Consider the following 20307-nt stretch of genomic DNA (forward strand, 5'->3'; position numbering starts at 1 on the left):
GTCTTAGACATTCAATCACCACTCCACAATAAACAGAGTCACAGCCTTTCAGAAGCTGCTACTTTTTTCAGTGCAATTGCCAGGTCACAGTGCGCCTTCTAGGGATGAATGCCTCCCACATTGCCCTTGTTCTCCATGCAAGTGTTCACACAAGGTCACAAGCAGAGGGCGAGTGGGGAAATCTAGTGTTGCTGCATGCCTAGGTGCACTCCTCTGTGCAGTGATGGAAAAACAGCAACCTATTGTAAGGCAGGTCTTTTGCAGACCCAGTGACATCACTATTGACACCTCTTACAGTGTGGGGTGCACATCTCAACAACATGACCATCCATTGTATGTGGACCTCTGAACATTGTTGCCACATCAACTCCTTGGAACCGCTAGCCATTCGCTTAATTCTCAAAGTCTTCTTACAAGTCATTCCGAGTAAGGTGGCTCATTAAAACGGACAAATTGACCCCCATGTATTGCCTACAGAAGCAGGGTGACGCTCGTTCCCCTCAGATTTTTTACCTGGCACAGGGCATTTAGCACTTGGCTGTCTGCCACAGCATTCACCTAATGGCAGAGCATCTCCCTATCACAGACAACTTTGCAAACCTGCTGAGCAGGAAGCATCAACAAGTCCATGAGTGGAAACTCCAGCCCAAAATCTTCCACAGGTACTTCCAGTGCATAGGCATCCCACAGATGTGTTAGCCTCCCTAACAAAATGCCCAAACCTTGCCTCCAGTTACCCTCAACCACAGCCTATGGGCATTACACTATGGATGAATTGGTCAGGGACATTTGCCTGTGCTTTTTCTCCACTTCCATTCCTTCCCCTACTTGAAGGGGAAGCTCAGGCAAACATCACTAACCCTCACCCTGGTAGCACCAACCTGGGCCAGCCAACCCTTGTATTTCACTTTCCTGTAGATGTCCGACAGCCCTCACAAGAGGATGCCACTCAGAACGGGCTCACGCAGAGGCAGTGAGGCATCCGGATCCCAGATAGCTCAACCTTGCAATTGGGTCCCACAGGTCCCTAGAATTCAGGTACCTCAACCTGCCCAGGAAAATATGTTCATCTTAAAGGAGGCCCGACGGCCCACAACACGGGCTTGTTACCCTGCAAAATGAAAAAGGTTCCTTTCCCACTTTATTTTCAAGAACCTATCGCCTGTAAAAGCCAAACATTCAGAATATTATTGTCTACCTTTTACAGTTGAAGAAATCAGGTTTGGCCTACACCTCTATACACCTACGCGTAGCTGCAGTTGCACTATACATGCCAAACAGGGAACACTCCTCCCTTTTCATAATTCTAGTTGTTAAAACCTTAATGGAGTCCAGTTGTTATGAGCACCCCTAGAGTGCCTCCCACTCTTTCAGTGTAGTCCACACCAGTCTCATGGGACCACCATTTCAGCCTATGCATTCCTGCCCCCTTCATTTTATCTCCTGGGATGTGGCCTTTCTAGGGGCCATTACTTGGCTTAGTTGTATTAGCGAACTTCAAACGTTCACCTTGCAAGACCCCTTCATCCAGGTCCCCAAGGAACAGTCGTAAGTTCCACCCTAAGATGCTATCGTCCTTCCACCTTAACCAGACCATACAACTCCCAGTCTTCTTTCTGCAATCAGACTCTGTTGCGGAGAGAGCCTGCACACGTAAGCTCTCAAGAAAGCGCTCATGTACTATGCCCAAGCCTTTCCGTTTCTCAGATCAGCTTTGTGTCTCATTTGAAAAGTAGCATAGAGGCCATCCCATCTCCAAGGCAGTCCTAGAAAGTGGATAGTCTGGGTATTCTGGCCTGTTATTACAAAGCAAATAGTTTTCTATCTACTCCACCCAGAGCGCCCTCCACCTGCAAAAAAGGAGCAACCATGGTCTTTCTAGGGAACATCCCACTAGCAGATATTTGTAAGGCAGCCATTTGGTCAATGCTATACACCTGTAAAAAGCATTACTGTACGGACCTGTTAGCCTGTCAGCAGGTCTTAGCAGGTCATAGGGTGATGAGGACTGTGTTTCAGACATTTGCAGCATCCACACACTAGCCACCATTTCTGGAGGGTACTGTTTTATATTGTATTTTGTTAATTTGTAGCTACTGTATTTATGCTTTCACTCCGTATATATTCTCACACACTGTGTAAAAAATAATCTAGCATGGAGTCAATGCCCGTGTGCGTTGTACACCGACATGAGTCACCCCACATCTTGTGAGTCAAGAAACTTCTTCAAACAAGAATAACTTGCAAACGTCCGAGCCGAATACTGAATGGCATGAGTACGCTAAGCATGTGTATCTACATTACTACACATTATAAATAGATGCTTACAGAGTAAAACGCTTTTTCCTTATGTTTTTGGAAGCAGTGTGCAAATTGTCAGGGGGGACCAAATGTATAGAAGGGGCTACAAAGTGTGATGTGCATGGATTTTAAAAAGCGGTTGCTACGTGTATCGTGTGCAGGGACATTCTTTTGTTGAAAGCGTTATTGCGGGATTCCACTACAAATAATAGCTGGGAGGACATGTACTGTTACTGAGGCCTCATTTCAACAATTCATTTGCGTTTTGTGGGGAAGGGGCAGGTGCAGCACAATGTCTGTATTGCGGGGGTTTCTGCACAGCATGTTATATTGCTTGCTCAGTGCGATTCAGGCTTGACCTAAACATGGGGAATAGCTGGGGTGCGCCTCTATTCAGGTCACGTGCCAGTTGTTTCTGTGCAGGGCCCACCCCTTCTCCAAGCGGTGCAATCTGGAGGAGCGCTGTTGTGATGGCGACTGCTTCGTACCCTGCGTTTTCATTGAAATTATTTGTTATCAGTTATGGGCACGTGCAGAAGTTCCCAACTGCAGGATGCGTTACCAAGGCCCAGGGTGGCTGCATGCGTTTTATGTCTGACTGAAATAGTATTGAAATGTAAAACACATGCCAGTAGCCACTGTGCTGCTTTCTGTCACGCAGGGCTGTACCCTGAATCCGGCACGGAGTGTGATAACAGCTTTCTTTATTATATGTACGTACGAAGAAGTGCTATCGCAAATAACATTAATGATGTCTTGACTGGTGACCTTGACAAAACCATTGATGACATCAATGTCCTCACAGAAGCCACAGATTAATCCCATTTATTACATCTGTTTGACTGTTGAAACACCAGCGCAATTTCCATGTCGGTGGTACTGCAGCCTTCCATCTACATCTAACGTCTGTTCGGACATCCATGGCTAGTGAGTCCAATTTCATACGGTGGTCTTCCCTATACAGGTTTAAAAATGGCAGTGAGACACTGACAGTAGTACACCACCCTTACAGTGGACCCGTCCCTGCAGCCACAGACCACTTGGCCCAGAAGAATGCCCTGCCCAGGGTTTTCTGTAGCAAATGGAGGAGATTATGCTCAGACCCTGCACAAAAGTCAAGGCGAATGGTCTCTGGGTTGCAAGGATATTGAGCTACTTCAGTGGTGTAATGGAGGTCATGAGCAGTGCATTAGGGGAGCTTTGTTGCATAGTTCAACATAAGAGGAAGATATGAATGACTTTTACGTCTTACTTTATGATAATGCCCTTTCAGCTGATATTGTTTTAGAGGCGTGCCTGTTTTCCCATAACAAATGTTATCTTCTTTAAAAAGTATTATTTTCTACTGTCAGTAAAGTGAGGTGACCTCCATTCTTGACTTGGCCTGAGACCTGTGCCCCTGGCCTTACTACCCACACGCACACCTTCAAAGCCCTAAACCTGCACACATGCACACGGTACTCTACCGGTTTAGCTGTTATTTCTTTTCTTGTCATCTTATGCGTCCCCAAATAATTTTCATTGAAAAGGTCACAGATCCTATTAATCGTACAATAGAATATACAATTAAAATTGTTTAGTCATGGCTACACACATAAGTTTGCTAGGAATTGTCTTTTAATATAAGGATTCCAAAATGGTAGATATCGCTTGAATTTTTTTACTCTGTTTCCTTACATCCTGTCAGCATTCACAAATACTTCAGGAATAAAGTGTCCAAAGAACAATTTTCTGGTGAAAACTTGAAGTTAAGAATCCTGAGAATCAAAGCTTCTTCAAAATGTTATGCAGATTCATCCAACATCGACAAAGTTATTAGAAAATCAAAGATTTAATTTTCTAACTTCATTAATCACTTAAGACTCATTTTTCTCGCTATCGTGGTTAAAGTAATCTATAAACATTAATTAAGTTTGATGAGAAGAGCTGTTGGGATATGTATTTTACGGCAGCAGTGTATTCAGCACAAACTTAAAAAGAGCTTAAAATGACCTGGCTAACATGGCGACACAGCCTTCACACGCAGGCCCACCAGACAGCAACACAATTTGGTCATTCCAGTCAAAAGAAATGTGGGCTCTCAAACATGCCTTTGGAAACCCTTTATTTTTCTTACCACGATACATGCTAATAAATTCTACTTTTCAGAATGCAGCACTTGGGCCTGCCTTAAAAAATCCTTTTAAATGAGATTATATCTCACTGCACATTAAGCTCCGTTTCTGGTCAAATGCCTCTGTTTAACTACTACACAGGAAGCAGCAGCATCAATTAAAAGAAAATCACAGCATTGCATGAACCATCCTTGCATATCAGATGAGAGTAATATGCTTTTATATCACCATTCATCATACCTCTGTCACTAGTGAGCGAAGGCTGGTACCACCCTCAGCTGTGGTAATAAATATTTTATTGACTGTGCAGACTGCTTTCTTTGTAAGTGTGTATAAAAAGGTTGGATGCTATGATGAGTAGTTGAAATAAGAAATGGGGGCAAAACCTTTCATTAAATGTTGAGGGGTAGAAAATGCATTAGAAAGTTGTGGTTTCCACGGGTAGTGTCTTTAAGTTGAGGGTTTGTTTTAGCGTACGTGCGGCGATGGAAATAAACCTCATTATTAAACAAAGGCATGCACAGGTAACAGGCCACAAGGGTAGCAGGTCTTTGAACCTTTTCACTTTCACTTGCCCATCCACATTTTCTATCCTTTCCGCTTTTATGTTCCTGATCCCAAGCTGCTGTAGTGGTGCCCTCACCATTCCTGATGGACTTCACAAAAGCAGGGATGTGATCGATTTATGAATGTTTGGCACTGTTGCCGCCATCTCAATCAACTGTGTGTGTGTCTCTCTCTGTTAGTGCACCTGTAAATTTGAGTCTTTGTTAATTGGCTTCTGGACTTAATTACGCTGGTATTATACCACTGACTTAACTATTTTTTTGTTTACCTTTTTCAGGTTTATAAGATAATGGACTATTTTGTGTTGATAAATCATTTGAGCATCCCTTTCTTACCTTAATTTAACAACAGTTGTGTTTCACATTAGGCTTCTCATGCTGATACAAATTATTTTTTTGTTTCTAGATGTTTTAAATCCTTCTGCATTTTAATTTATAAAGTTATTTTTGTTTCTTTCATTTTCTTCTCTTTGGTATACCTGGGTGATCTCAATTAGCACCATCACGCAAAAAGTTTCCATTTTCCAGAAGCAAAAGCCAGGACAAAGAAAAGGCGCCAGTGTCACCGTCGAATCAGCCTTCTCTGTCTAAACGCCTGCGATTCTGGTCGTCCTACGACATAACGTCTTATCCTAATGGCTCTCTTTCGGAAACGAGTGTTTTTTAGCACAACCTTTCCTCAGATCTCTTTCAAAACCTTCATTTCAAGTCTTCCAGCAACTTCCCACAGACATTTATCCACATAGTCAAGTTTGTAATGAAATAAACATGCATGCAGGCACTAGCGACCAAACATCGACTTAACCAATCCAAGAGAAGACCCCTTTCCACTTTGCACTTCAGTGTTCTCAGATATTACAGGACCTCCTCTTTCTTTTACACACACAAGTATGCATACCAGGTGCACATGGCTTGACTGGCTTTTGTGCTAACTCTACGTAAGTTCAGCTGCTGCGCTCTGCGAAAACATGTTTTTTGCCTTTGTCAGTTTGCACTGTGCCAAAGTCAAAGTGTGTACTTGTTTGGCTGATGCTTGCTTTAAAACAACCCATCAACTAAGATGTGGGCATCCCACTTACCACTGTACAGCTAAAGAAGCATTTTTTAAGGAATGTTTAATGAACCCTAGTTGTATATTATCCTACTGTGAGTGCTTCGAAGTCTTCCGCATGTTTACTGTTTGGAAAAAACAGATTCCTGTTGCCCGCTTCAGCTCTGCAGACATAGTATCGCTTGTTGGTACCCTGCTGTTGTCTTCCTGAAGATCTATACAAAGTCCGCCAACTTCCATTCTCCCCCATGTACAGTCTAAACCTGCTTGTCGTCCGTGTACTGCTATTGTCAAATTGGCGTTTTCCCTATTTGTGACGGATCCAATCCTGTTTGCATTTGTGCCTCTTATCGTTGTTCTTGCCATCATCTGCCCAGGAATCTTCAGTCCTAAAATCAGCAAAGCGAGATTGAGAGACGTTTTCTTAGCTTACAACTGCTCGCTTCGCTTTCAGAATTCAAAATGAACAGTTTTGGACCTTTGCAGCTTTGCTTCCTTTTCCCTCCCAAACATTCATTTTGTTCATCAGATTTCCGTAGTGGCTTACACATTATGCCTCTACTCATTTTAAAACTAGTGCTCCGAAATAGGATGGAATATAAAACATGTTTATTTTCAAGCCTTCTGAATTATAACAACTTAATTTCATTCTTTGTTAATTAAAGTCTGGAAACTAAACATATTTTTGTGTCTGTAGGGTATACTAGCTCGACAATTCTGACATACTCATGACTTGTTTTGATCCATTAAGCTGTACTTTGGGGACAGTATTCAGTATTGGTTTTGCAGATTATTTTGAGGTTTTCTAGCAAGAAGCAAGAATCAGTCCTTTCAACACTACTTTGCTCATTAAACCATTCTGTATCTATTACTGCAACAGGCATGTAGGCAGTTATCAGTGGTCTTCATCTGAAGGTACTTGTACCTATTCTGAAATGTTACCACAAATACCTCCATGTGATACTTAAACAAACTGGCCTAAGATGGCCTATGAAGATCCTGAACTCATTGATCATGAAGGATCAGTTACACAGTTTTGCTGAGCACACTCCTCAAAGTTAACATGCAAGTCCAGAAGTCCAGTCCTATTCATAACAGGCAATGTACATCCGTTCACATGTATTGTTATGGAACATACTTTATTGATTCAACACTTGAATTCATACAATTGGCTGTATGTATGTAGGGAAGAAATAAAGGTTGTTATACATCAGCACATTTGGACTGATGTGCATTGCTGGTTACAAATCGTACTGGATTTATGGACTTGCATATTAACATTGTGGAGTTTGCTTAGCAAGGTTTATGATTAATTTGATGAACACTGCTGGTTTCGGCTCCCTTGAGTGGGAAGTGTGTTGGGCGATTCCCTTTGGCTCATGCACCTTGAAAAACATTTTTAAAAAACTACTTTTGTTAGGATACAAGATTGTTGTGTGTTATTTGATTCTATTCATTGGGCTATGCTAGTTGATGTCAATATACCTATTGCTAGGTATTGGAGGAACTAGTCTATATTGTGGTATTGATTTCCAGATGTTTTGATTTTAGCACAAATTCTTCTGTTCCAAGTTGAGGTAGGGTTTTCAGAAGTTCTGTTTTTGTCACTGGACAAGGGTATAACCGAGTTATAGGTAGGAGTCTTATAGGGTAGTGCAAAACTGGTGCTTGTCTGAATCTATCTGGATATCAAGGCCCTTTACCACAGTGTTCCAGCTAACTTATGTATGTTCCTACAGTGTTCCACCTCTCAAGTATTTGTTAGTGTGTTTTGTGAACGGTCATCCTAATAAGCACTGTGGTGTGCTTCATGTTGTGAACGGACCTGCATTGGAGCCAACCCTTTTTGAATTATCTTTGAGGATCAGCTCCATTGCAAGCACTTGCCCATTTTGGTGCCTGTGCAAGAGTATTGAGTGTTGAGTGTTTCCAGATGAGATGAGTTTGCCTGGTGGGTGAGGGATTGGCAGAGAAATACTGGATGAATGGCCCCACGTTTTTCAAGAGGGTAGGGGCATATGGTGCTAGTGTACAACTTATTGTTTGACGTGGACTGTTCACAGGGGTTGCTTTCTGACAGAAGGTGGTTTGATCTGAATAGTTTAATGTGATGGGTGTTTTATTGACTACTCATTTACCAGAGGGTTTCTTGAAAGTAGTATTTATGTCCTAAGTTCCTAAATATATGCTGGACAAACATGTTTATGTGCCAATCTGATTCTATTTTTAGGTTTCTTATAGAGTAATTGTCCCTGTGTGTTTGCACCCAATATGCTTCTTGTTTGTTTCATGTGCTTGCTTGTATTGCTTTGTCCGGTTGACCCAGTTTGACATGTGTTGTCATTTCCACTGAAAGAAAATTGTCCCACCGCTGAATGCATTTTCTGCCCTTCCAGTCACAGTCGATCTTAATCATCGGCAGAACAGGCCGTCCTATCTCGGGGGCAGCAATGAAAACGTTGAGAGCCCAGACAATCTAGCTGTGAAACAGCATCAGCGCATGAAGATGGGATCCCGGGCATATTCAACATCAGCTATCCACCTGACAAATTCCAGTTCCACCCCCAACTCCCGCTACCAAAGCCAATCCAAAGGTAACTGCACACGCATTCTGCTGCGAGACGTTTGCCACGTTGGCTGTGTTTTTTTTTTCCTTGACTATAAGGGGCAGATTTTGAAGGTGAGTGACTGTAGTTCTTACAGGGCAGTGCCTGCAGTTTGACTGGTTTTACAGAAGTGAAGCGAAATGGAAGGGAGTCAAAAATAGTCAGATGCTGTTCTAATAGTAACTATTCTGAGAATATTAAAATGTGTCCTGGATACAAAACGTCTATAAAAGTGTTAGTTCCACATTCTGAGTTGGCTGTTATTTGGGTTGGTAGTAATGCATCTGAGAAATACTGATTTGGTAGTGAATGATATTTTTTAGATGTTGTTTTACCTTCACATTGTTAGTTGCACAACCCAGAAATCAGTGTTATGAGTAGTACTCCACTTGTTTCCTATTCAGAGATGTGAAACACGGAAAAATGAATGTTGTCTATCTGCACAAGTTACCTAGTGAAATTTGCGCAGGGAAAAACATTGTGCACTGGTAGTAATCTCAATCCTGTTTATGGCTGAATCAGAGTCATTGGCCGGAGTTGAATCGGAGCATTAGTGCCTTGTAAAGGAATTAGAGACCTGCACTCTGTGAAGTCTGTGATTCTTACAGAATGCCTGCTAACTTTGCTGCTTCCATTCTCCCTTGTTATTAATATTAATCTTAATCTTCAGTCTTTACAGGTTTGACTTCTGATGATAACCTCTGTGAACTAGCCGCAGAAACGGAACTTACCATCAGCGGACAACGCGGTGAGCATCCCTTTTCCAAGTGTTTCTTAACCTTTTTACTTCGGAGCAACCCCACGTAATCATTAGTGGAACACAGGGACCACCACTAAAACATTATTGGAATCTGGGGACCCCCGCTGAGTCATTACTGGAGCTAGTGACCCAGGACTAGTGATTTTCACTGATTTGCACTATAAAACGCAGACAAAAAAACACATTCTTCAAAAACTGACAAAGAATATTCTATTTAATTAACAAAGAAATACATAAGTGTGTGTGTGTGTATATATATTGTAAAGAAATGGCTCCCTGTTGCAGTTACCCCCCACTTTTTGCCTGATACTGATGCTGACTTGACTGAGAAGTGTGCTGGGACCCTGCTAACCAGGCCCCAGCACCAGTGTTCCTTCACCTAAAATGTACCATTGTATCCACAATTGGCACACCCTGGCATTCAGATAAGTCCCTTGTAACTGGTACTTCTAGTACCAAGGGCCCTGATGCCAAGAAAGGTCTCTAAGGGCTGCAGCATGTCTTATGCCACCCTAGAGACCCCTCACTCAGCACAGACACACTGCTTACAAGCCTGTGTGTGCTAGTGAGAACAAAATGAGTAAGTCGACATGGCACTCCCCTCAGGGTGCCATGCCAGCCTCTCACTGCCTATGCAGTATAGGTAAGACACCCCTCTAGCAGGCCTTACAGCCCTAAGGCAGGGTGCACTATACCATAGGTGAGGGTACCAGTGCATGAGCATGGTACCCCTACAGTGTCTAAACAAAACCTTAGACATTGTAAGTGCAGGGTAGCCATAAGAGTATATGGTCTGGGAGTCTGTCAAACACGAACTCCACAGCACCATAATGGCTACACTGAAAACTGGGAAGTTTGGTATCAAACTTCTCAGCACAATAAATGCACACTGATGCCAGTGTACATTTTATTGTAAAATACACCACAGAGGGCACCTTAGAGGTGCCCCCTGAAACTTAACCAACTATCTGTGTAGGCTGACTGGTTCCAGCAGCCTGCCACACTAGAGACATGTTGCTGGCCCCATGGGGAGAGTGCCTTTGTCACTCTGAGGCCAGTAACAAAGCCTGCACTGGGTGGAGATGCTAACACCTCCCCCAGGCAGGAGCTGTGACACCTGGCGGTGAGCCTCAAAGGCTCACCCCTTTGTCACAGCCCAGCAGGGCACTCTAGCTTAGTGGAGTTGCCCGCCCCCTCCGGCCACGGCCCCCACTTTTGGCGGCAAGGCTGGAGGGAACAAAGAAAGCAACAAGGAGGAGTCACTGGCCAGTCAGGACAGCCCCTAAGGTGTCCTGAGCTGAAGTGACTCTAACTTTTAGAAATCCTCCATCTTGCAGATGGAGGATTCCCCCAATAGGGTTAGGATTGTGACCCCCTCCCCTTGGGAGGAGGCACAAAGAGGGTGTACCCACCCTCAGGGCTAGTAGCCATTGGCTACTAACCCCCCAGACCTAAACACGCCCTTAAATTTAGTATTTAAGGGCTACCCTGAACCCTAGAAAATCAGATTCCTGTAACTACAAGAAGAAGGACTGCCTAGCTGAAAACCCCTGCAGAGGAAGACCAGAAGACGACAACTGCCTTGGCTCCAGAAACTCACCGGCCTGTCTCCTGCCTTCCAAAGATCCTGCTCCAGCGACGCCTTCCAAAGGGACCAGCGACCTCGACATCCTCTGAGGACTGCCCCTGCTTCGAAAAGACAAGAAACTCCCGAGGACAGCGGACCTGCTCCAAGAAAAGCTGCAACTTTGTTTCCAGCAGCTTTAAAGAACCCTGCAAGCTCCCCGCAAGAAGCGTGAGACTTGCAACACTGCACCCGGCGACCCCGACTCGGCTGGTGGCGATCCAACACCTCAGGAGGGACCCCAGGACTACTCTAAGACTGTGAGTACAAAAACCTGTCCCCCCTGAGCCCCCACAGCGCCGCCTGCAGAGGGAATCCCGAGGCTTCCCCTGACCGCGACTCTTTGAATCCTAAGTCCCGACACCTGGGAGAGACCCTGCACCCGCAGCCCCCAGGACCTGAAGGACCGGACTTTCACTGGAGGAGTGACCCCCAGGAGTCCCTCTCCCTTGACCAAGTGGAGGTTTCCCCGAGGAACCCCCCCCTTGCCTGCCTGCAGCGCTGAAGAGATCCCTAGATCTCCCATTGACTTCCATTACAAACCCGACGCTTGCTTCTACACTGCACCCGGCCGCCCCCGCGCTGCTGAGGGTGAAATTTCTGTGTGGGCTTGTGTCCCCCCCGGTGCCCTACAAAACCCCCCTGGTCTGCCCTCCGAAGACGCGGGTACTTACCTGCAAGCAGACTGGAACCGGGGCACCCCCTTCTCTCCATTCTAGCCTATGCGTTTTGGGCACCACTTTGAACTCTGCACCTGACCGGCCCTGAGCTGCTGGTGTGGTGACTTTGGGGTTGCTCTGAACCCCCAACGGTGGGCTACCTTGGACCAAGAACTAAGCCCTGTAAGTGTCTTACTTACCTGGTTAACCTAACAAATACTTACCTCCCCTAGGAACTGTGAAAATTGCACTGTGTCCACTTTTAAAATAGCTATTTGTGAATAACTTGAAAAGTATACATGCAATTTTGATGATTTGAAGTTCCTAAAGTACTTACCTGCAATACCTTTCGAATGAGATATTACATGTAGAATTTGAACCTGTGGTTCTTAAAATAAACTAAGAAAAGATATTTTTCTATAACAAAACCTATTGGCTGGATTTGTCTCTGAGTGTGTGTACCTCATTTATTGTCTATGTGTATGTACAACAAATGCTTAACACTACTCCTTGGATAAGCCTACTGCTCGACCACACTACCACAAAATAGAGCATTAGTATTATCTATTTTTACCACTATTTTACCTCTAAGGGGAACCCTTGGACTCTGTGCATGCTATTCCTTACTTTGAAATAGCACATACAGAGCCAACTTCCTACATTGGTGGATCAGCGGTGGGGTACAAGACTTTGCATTTGCTGGACTACTCAGCCAATACCTGATCACACGACAAATTCCAAAATTGTCATTAGAAATTCATTTTTGCAATTTGATATTTTTCTAAATTCTTAAAAGTCCTGCTAGGGCCTTGTGTGTTAAGTCCCTGTTTAGCATTGTCTTTTAGAGTTTAAAAAGTTTGTTAAAAGTTTGAAATTAGATTCTAGAAACAGTTTTAGATTCTTTAAAAAGTCTTCCAACTCTTAGCAAAATAATGTCTGATACAGAGATGAATGTGGTGGAACTCGACACCACACCTTACCTCCATCTTAAGATGAGGGAGCTAAGGTCTCTCTGTAATATAAAGAAAATAACCATTGGCTCCAGACCTACCAAAATTCAGCTCCAGGAGCTGTTGGCAGAGTTTGAAAAAGCCAACCCCTCTGAGGATGACTTCACAGAGGAAGAAATTAGTGACTTGGAGGGCAATTCCCCCCTTCCAGTCCTAAATAGGGAGACCAGGGCCTCTCAAGCCCTGTCTCCAAAAATGATAGTCAGAAATGTTGCTTCCCTCACAGGAGGGTCCAGCATTTCTGAAATCACTGAGGATGCTCTCAGTGAAGATGACCCCCTGTTAGCCAGGATGGTCAAAAGATTGGCTTTGGAAAAGCAGCTCCTAGCCATAGAAAGGGAAAGAAAAGAGATGGGCCTAGGTCCCATCAATGGTGGCAGCAACTTAACTAGGGTCAGAGATTCTCCTGACATCCTAAAAATCCCCAAAGGGATTGTAACAAAATATGAAGATGGTGATGACATCACCAAATGGTTCACAGCTTTTGAGAGGGCTTGTGTAACCAGAAAAGTGAACAGATCTCACTGGGGTGCTCTCCTGTGGGAAATGTTCACTGGAAAGTGTAGGGATAGACTCCTCACGCTCTCTGGAAAAGATGCAGAATCTTATGACCTCATGAAGGGTACCCTGATTGAGGGCTTTGGATTCTCCACTGAGGAGTATAGAATTAGATTCAGGGGGGCTCAAAAATCCTCGAGCCAGACCTGGGTTGATTTTGTAGACTACTGTAAAGAAATGGCTCCCTGTTGCAGTTACCCCCCACTTTTTGCCTGATACTGATGCTGACTTGACTGAGAAGAGTGCTGGGACCCTGCTAACCAGGCCCCAGCACCAGTGTTCCTTCACCTAAAATGTACCATTGTATCCACAATTGGCACACCCTGGCATTCAGATAAGTCCCTTGTAACTGGTACTTCTAGTACCAAGGGCCCTGATGCCAAGGAAGGTCTCTAAGGGCTGCAGCATGTCTTATGCCACCCTAGAGACCCCTCACTCAGCACAGACACACTGCTTACAAGCCTGTGTGTGCTAGTGAGAACAAAATGAGTAAGTCGACATGGCACTCCCCTCAGGGTGCCATGCCAGCCTCTCACTGCCTATGCAGTATAGGTAAGACACCCCTCTAGCAGGCCTTACAGCCCTAAGGCAGGGTGCACTATACCATAGGTGAGGGTACCAGTGCATGAGCACTGTGCCCCTACAGTGTCTTAACAAAACCTTAGACATTGTAAGTGCAGGGTAGCCATAAGAGTATATGGTCTGGGAGTCTGTTTTACACGAACTCCACAGCACCATAATGGCTACACTGAAAACTGGGAAGTTTGGTATCAAACTTCTCAGCACAATAAATGCACACTGATGCCAGTGTACATTTTATTGCAAAACACACCCCAGAGGGCACCTTAGAGGTGCCCCCTGAAACTTAACCGACTGTCTGTGTAGGCTGACTAGTTCCAGCAGCCTGCCACACCAGAGACATGTTGCTGGCCCCATGGGGAGAGTGCCTTTGTCACTCTGAGGCCAGTAACAAAGCCTGCACTGGGGGGAGATGCTAACACCTCCCCCAGGCAGGAGCTGTGACACCTGGCGGTGAGCCTCAAAGGCTCACCCCTTTGTCACAGCCCAGCAGGGCACTCCAGCTTAGTGGAGTTGCCCGCCCCCTCCGGCCACGGCCCCCACTTTTGGCGGCAAGGCTGGAGGGAACAAAGAAAGCAACAAGGAGGAGTCACTGGCCAGTCAGGACAGCCCCTAAGGTGTCCTGAGCTGAAGTGACTCTAACTTTTAGAAATCCTCCATCTTGCAGATGGAGGATTCCCCCAATAGGGTTAGGATTGTGACCCCCTCCCCTTGGGAGGAGGCACAAAGAGGGTGTACCCACCCTCAGGGCTAGTAGCCATTGGCTACTAACCCCCCAGACCTAAACACGCCCTTAAATTTAGTATTTAAGGGCTACCCTGAACCCTAGAAAATTAGATTCCTGTAACTACAAGAAGAAGGACGGCCCAGCTGAAAACCCCTGCAGCGGAAGACCAGAAGACGACAACTGCCTTGGCTCCAGAAACTCACCGGCCTGTCTCCTGCCTTCCAAAGATCCTGCTCCAGCGACGCCTTCCAAAGGGACCAGCGACCTCGACATCCTCTGAGGACTGCCCCTGCTTCGAAAAGACAAGAAACTCCCGAGGACAGCGGACCTGCTCCAAGAAAAGCTGCAACTTTGTTTCCAGCAACTTTAAAGAACCCTGCAAGCTCCCCGCAAGAAGCGTGAGACTTGCAACACTGCACCCGGCGACCCCGACTCGGCTGGTGGCGATCCAACACCTCAGGAGGGACCCCAGGACTACTCTGATACTGTGAGTACCAAAACCTGTCCCCCCTGAGCCCCCACAGCGCCGCCTGCAGAGGGAATCCCGAGGCTTCCCCTGACCGCGACTCTTTGAACCTAAAAGTCCCGACGCCTGGGAGAGACCCTGCACCCGCAGCCCCCAGGACCTGAAGGACCGGACTTTCACTGGAGAAGTGACCCCCAGGAGTCCCTCTCCCTTGCCCAAGTGGAGGTTTCCCCGAGGAACCCCCCCCTTGCCTGCCTGCAGCGCTGAAGAGATCCCAAGATCTCTCATAGACTAACATTGCGAACCCGACGCTTGTTTCTACACTGCACCCGGCCGCCCCCGCGCCGCTGAGGGTGAAATTTCTGTGTGGACTTGTGTCCCCCCCGGTGCCCTACAAAACCCCCCTGGTCTGCCCTCCGAAGACGCGGGTACTTACCTGCAAGCAGACCGGAACCGGGGCACCCCCTTCTCTCCATTCTAGCCTATGTGTTTTGGGCACCACTTTGAACTCTGCACCTGACCGGCCCTGAGCTGCTGGTGTGGTGACTTTGGGGTTGCTCTGAACCCCCAACGGTGGGCTACCTTGGACCAAGAACTGAACCCTGTAAGTGTCTTACTTACCTGGTAAAACTAACAAATACTTACCTCCCCTAGGAACTGTGAAAATTGCACTAAGTGTCCACTTTTAAAACAGCTATTTGTGAATAACTTGAAAAGTATACATGCAATTTTGATGATTTGAAGTTCCTAAAGTACTTACCTGCAATACCTTTCGAATGAGCTATTACATGTAGAATTTGAACCTGTGGTTCTTAAAATAAACTAAGAAAAGATATTTTTCTATATAAAAACCTATTGGCTGGATTTGTCTCTGAGTGTGTGTACCTCATTTATTGTCTATGTGTATGTACAACAAATGCTTAACACTACTCCTTGGATAAGCCTACTGCTCGACCACACTACCACAAAATAGAGCATTAGTATTATCTCTTTTTACCACTATTTTACCTCTAAGGGGAACCCTTGGACTCTGTGCATGCTATTCCTTACTTTGAAATAGCACATACAGAGCCAACTTCCTACAACTACTCAGTAAAAACACTGGATGGTTGGTTAACTGGAAATGAAGTGTGTGACTATGTTGGGCTTTATAATTTGTTTATGAAAGAACACATTTTAAGTAACTGCTTCAATGAAAAGTTGCATCAGTATCTGGTAGACCTAGGTCCAATTTCTCCCCAAGAATTGGGAAAGAAGGCAGACCACTGGGTCAAGACTAGGGTAACCAAAACTTCCACTGGGGGTGACCAAAAGAAAGGGGTTACAAAAACTCCCCAGGAGAAAGTGGGTGACACTAGAAACAAAGAAAAAGAGTCCTCTGTAGGCCCCCAAAAACCAGAACAGGTGGGTGGGCCCCAAGACACAACCCAAAACAAAGGTGGGTACCAGGGTAAGAACTGGGATGCCACTAAGGCATGGTGCCACAACTGTAAACAGTCTGGGCACCACACCAAGGACACTTCTTGTCCCAAAAACAAACCCCAGAACAAAATTCCTGGGGTAACCAGTGTAGCCATGGGAGATGACTCCTCAGATGAGGAGGTCTTCCTAGCCTTCAACTGGAAACAGGGCCCAACAGGTGAGTTGGAGATTCCAGAGGGAAGTAGACACTTCCACCACCTACTGGTGAATGGAATCCCAACCACTGCCCTGAGAGACACTTGTGCCAGTCACACTATTGTGCATGACAGGCTGGTGCTCTCAAACCAGTACATCCCAGGTGAGACTGCCAGGGTAAGAGTTAGCCTAGACAGGGTCACTAAGAGGCCTGTGGCTTTAGTGCCGATAGAAGTGGGTGGCACTCTTAGCTGGAGAAGGGTAGTAGTCAGTACAGACCTCCCCCTTGATTGTCTCCTTGGAAATGACTACCCAGAGGTTAGTCAGAGCCCAAGAGAGAAACTGGTCCAGTGCCAGTCCTCTCCCAAGGATTCTGGAAGTCCTGCCTCTGCAGTAAATGCAAGCAGGCCCCAGAAGAAGAAGAAAAGAAAACAGAGTAGGAAGGGTGGACAACCTTTAGCCAAGGTTACAGCAAGCCAAGGAGATTCTGCTCCAGTAGGGGAGAACTCCAAAAATGGCCCTGATAAAGTCCAACCTGACCCACAAGAAGTCCTGGCTAGTCAGGCAACTGTTAAACCTGAGTGGGTGGCTCCTCAGCTAACAGAAGAAAGAGTGGAAGAAGGGTGTTTACTACAAGATGTGGTAACCCCCCACTCCAATACAGCAGACAGGCAACCTGAACCCAAAAAGGCCTGTAACTTAGCCCCTTCCCTTTTAGGTGAAGAGCTAAAGGTGTGGTTCTGGGCACTGACAGCTGTCAGTGGCCTCTGCTGGGTGTTAGCCTTTATGGCTGCACTATCCTTAGCATGGTGGTCTGACCCCATGCCAAATAGCAAGTTAGGCCCCCTGACCCTATTGGTCATGGTGGGGTTACTCCAGCTCTGGGTAACCTCTCTGGGTAAGCTAGGGGTGACCCTGGCCAAGATAAGGTTAGCAGAGGTGGACACCTCTAAGACCAAAATAGAAAGAATGGGTGGAGACATTGAAGAGGCAGACAAGAGGCAATTCAGACTAGGTCCTATCACTGTGGAAGTGGGTCAGTTCCCCAAAGGGAATGACCTGAACAGAAGGATGTAAGGCAGAGTAGGCCCTGCAACTAACCAGCCTATTTCTCCTACTCTTCCTCGCCTGACAGACTAGGAAGACTCTCCCAGCTTGGGCTGAGTCTCCTGGCCTGTGGGCTGGGGGGGGCTTGTGTAAAGAAATGGCTCCCTGTTGCAGTTACCCCCCACTTTTTGCCTGATACTGATGCTGACTTGACTGAGAAGTGTGCTGGGACCCTGCTAACCAGGCCCCAGCACCAGTGTTCCTTCACCTAAAATGTACCATTGTATCCACAATTGGCACACCCTGGCATTCAGATAAGTCCCTTGTAACTGGTACTTCTAGTACCAAGGGCCCTGATGCCAAGAAAGGTCTCTAAGGGCTGCAGCATGTCTTATGCCACCCTAGAGACCCCTCACTCAGCACAGACACACTGCTTACAAGCCTGTGTGTGCTAGTGAGAACAAAATGAGTAAGTCGACATGGCACTCCCCTCAGGGTGCCATGCCAGCCTCTCACTGCCTATGCAGTATAGGTAAGACACCCCTCTAGCAGGCCTTACAGCCCTAAGGCAGGGTGCACTATACCATAGGTGAGGGTACCAGTGCATGAGCATGGTACCCCTACAGTGTCTAAACAAAACCTTAGACATTGTAAGTGCAGGGTAGCCATAAGAGTATATGGTCTGGGAGTCTGTCAAACACGAACTCCACAGCACCATAATGGCTACACTGAAAACTGGGAAGTTTGGTATCAAACTTCTCAGCACAATAAATGCACACTGATGCCAGTGTACATTTTATTGTAAAATACACCACAGAGGGCACCTTAGAGGTGTCCCCTGAAACTTAACCAACTATCTGTGTAGGCTGACTGGTTCCAGCAGCCTGCCACACTAGAGACATGTTGCTGGCCCCATGGGGAGAGTGCCTTTGTCACTCTGAGGCCAGTAACAAAGCCTGCACTGGGTGGAGATGCTAACACCTCCCCCAGGCAGGAGCTGTGACACCTGGCGGTGAGCCTCAAAGGCTCACCCCTTTGTCACAGCCCAGCAGGGCACTCTAGCTTAGTGGAGTTGCCCGCCCCCTCCGGCCACGGCCCCCACTTTTGGCGGCAAGGCTGGAGGGAACAAAGAAAGCAACAAGGAGGAGTCACTGGCCAGTCAGGACAGCCCCTAAGGTGTCCTGAGCTGAAGTGACTCTAACTTTTAGAAATCCTCCATCTTGCAGATGGAGGATTCCCCCAATAGGGTTAGGATTGTGACCCCCTCCCCTTGGGAGGAGGCACAAAGAGGGTGTACCCACCCTCAGGGCTAGTAGCCATTGGCTACTAACCCCCCAGACCTAAACACGCCCTTAAATTTAGTATTTAAGGGCTACCCTGAACCCTAGAAAATCAGATTCCTGTAACTACAAGAAGAAGGACTGCCTAGCTGAAAACCCCTGCAGAGGAAGACCAGAAGACGACAACTGCCTTGGCTCCAGAAACTCACCGGCCTGTCTCCTGCCTTCCAAAGATCCTGCTCCAGCGACGCCTTCCAAAGGGACCAGCGACCTCGACATCCTCTGAGGACTGCCCCTGCTTCGAAAAGACAAGAAACTCCCGAGGACAGCGGACCTGCTCCAAGAAAAGCTGCAACTTTGTTTCCAGCAGCTTTAAAGAACCCTGCAAGCTCCCCGCAAGAAGCGTGAGACTTGCAACACTGCACCCGGCGACCCCGACTCGGCTGGTGGCGATCCAACACCTCAGGAGGGACCCCAGGACTACTCTAAGACTGTGAGTACAAAAACCTGTCCCCCCTGAGCCCCCACAGCGCCGCCTGCAGAGGGAATCCCGAGGCTTCCCCTGACCGCGACTCTTTGAATCCTAAGTCCCGACACCTGGGAGAGACCCTGCACCCGCAGCCCCCAGGACCTGAAGGACCGGACTTTCACTGGAGGAGTGACCCCCAGGAGTCCCTCTCCCTTGACCAAGTGGAGGTTTCCCCGAGGAACCCCCCCCTTGCCTGCCTGCAGCGCTGAAGAGATCCCTAGATCTCCCATTGACTTCCATTACAAACCCGACGCTTGCTTCTACACTGCACCCGGCCGCCCCCGCGCTGCTGAGGGTGAAATTTCTGTGTGGGCTTGTGTCCCCCCCGGTGCCCTACAAAACCCCCCTGGTCTGCCCTCCGAAGACGCGGGTACTTACCTGCAAGCAGACCGGAACCGGGGCACCCCCTTCTCTCCATTCTAGCCTATGCGTTTTGGGCACCACTTTGAACTCTGCACCTGACCGGCCCTGAGCTGCTGGTGTGGTGACTTTGGGGTTGCTCTGAACCCCCAACGGTGGGCTACCTTGGACCAAGAACTAAGCCCTGTAAGTGTCTTACTTACCTGGTTAACCTAACAAATACTTACCTCCCCTAGGAACTGTGAAAATTGCACTAAGTGTCCACTTTTAAAATAGCTATTTGTGAATAACTTGAAAAGTATACATGCAATTTTGATGATTTGAAGTTCCTAAAGTACTTACCTGCAATACCTTTCGAATGAGATATTACATGTAGAATTTGAACTTGTGGTTCTTAAAATAAACTAAGAAAAGATATTTTTCTATAACAAAACCTATTGGCTGGATTTGTCT

At 46.6% G+C, this 20307-nt stretch overlaps 1 protein-coding gene across 4 annotated transcripts in view; it reads left to right on the forward strand.

Moving 5' to 3' along the window:
* CCDC88C (coiled-coil domain containing 88C) overlaps positions 1 to 20307 on the forward strand; it is a 476272-nt gene that overhangs the window by 347705 nt on the left and 108260 nt on the right. For 3 of the 4 annotated variants that reach the window (XM_069208171.1, XM_069208172.1, XM_069208170.1), the window contains exons 26-27: positions 8429 to 8626; positions 9309 to 9386. In XM_069208171.1, the coding sequence (XP_069064272.1) occupies positions 8429 to 8626; positions 9309 to 9386 (276 nt within the window). Of the gene's footprint in view, positions 1 to 5478; positions 5723 to 8428; positions 8627 to 9308; positions 9387 to 20307 lie in introns of those variants that run through there. The other variant, XM_069208173.1, reaches the window with a different exon arrangement.

Source organism: Pleurodeles waltl, chromosome 9, assembly GCF_031143425.1.
Source record: "Pleurodeles waltl isolate 20211129_DDA chromosome 9, aPleWal1.hap1.20221129, whole genome shotgun sequence".
NCBI lineage: Eukaryota > Metazoa > Chordata > Amphibia > Caudata > Salamandridae > Pleurodeles > Pleurodeles waltl.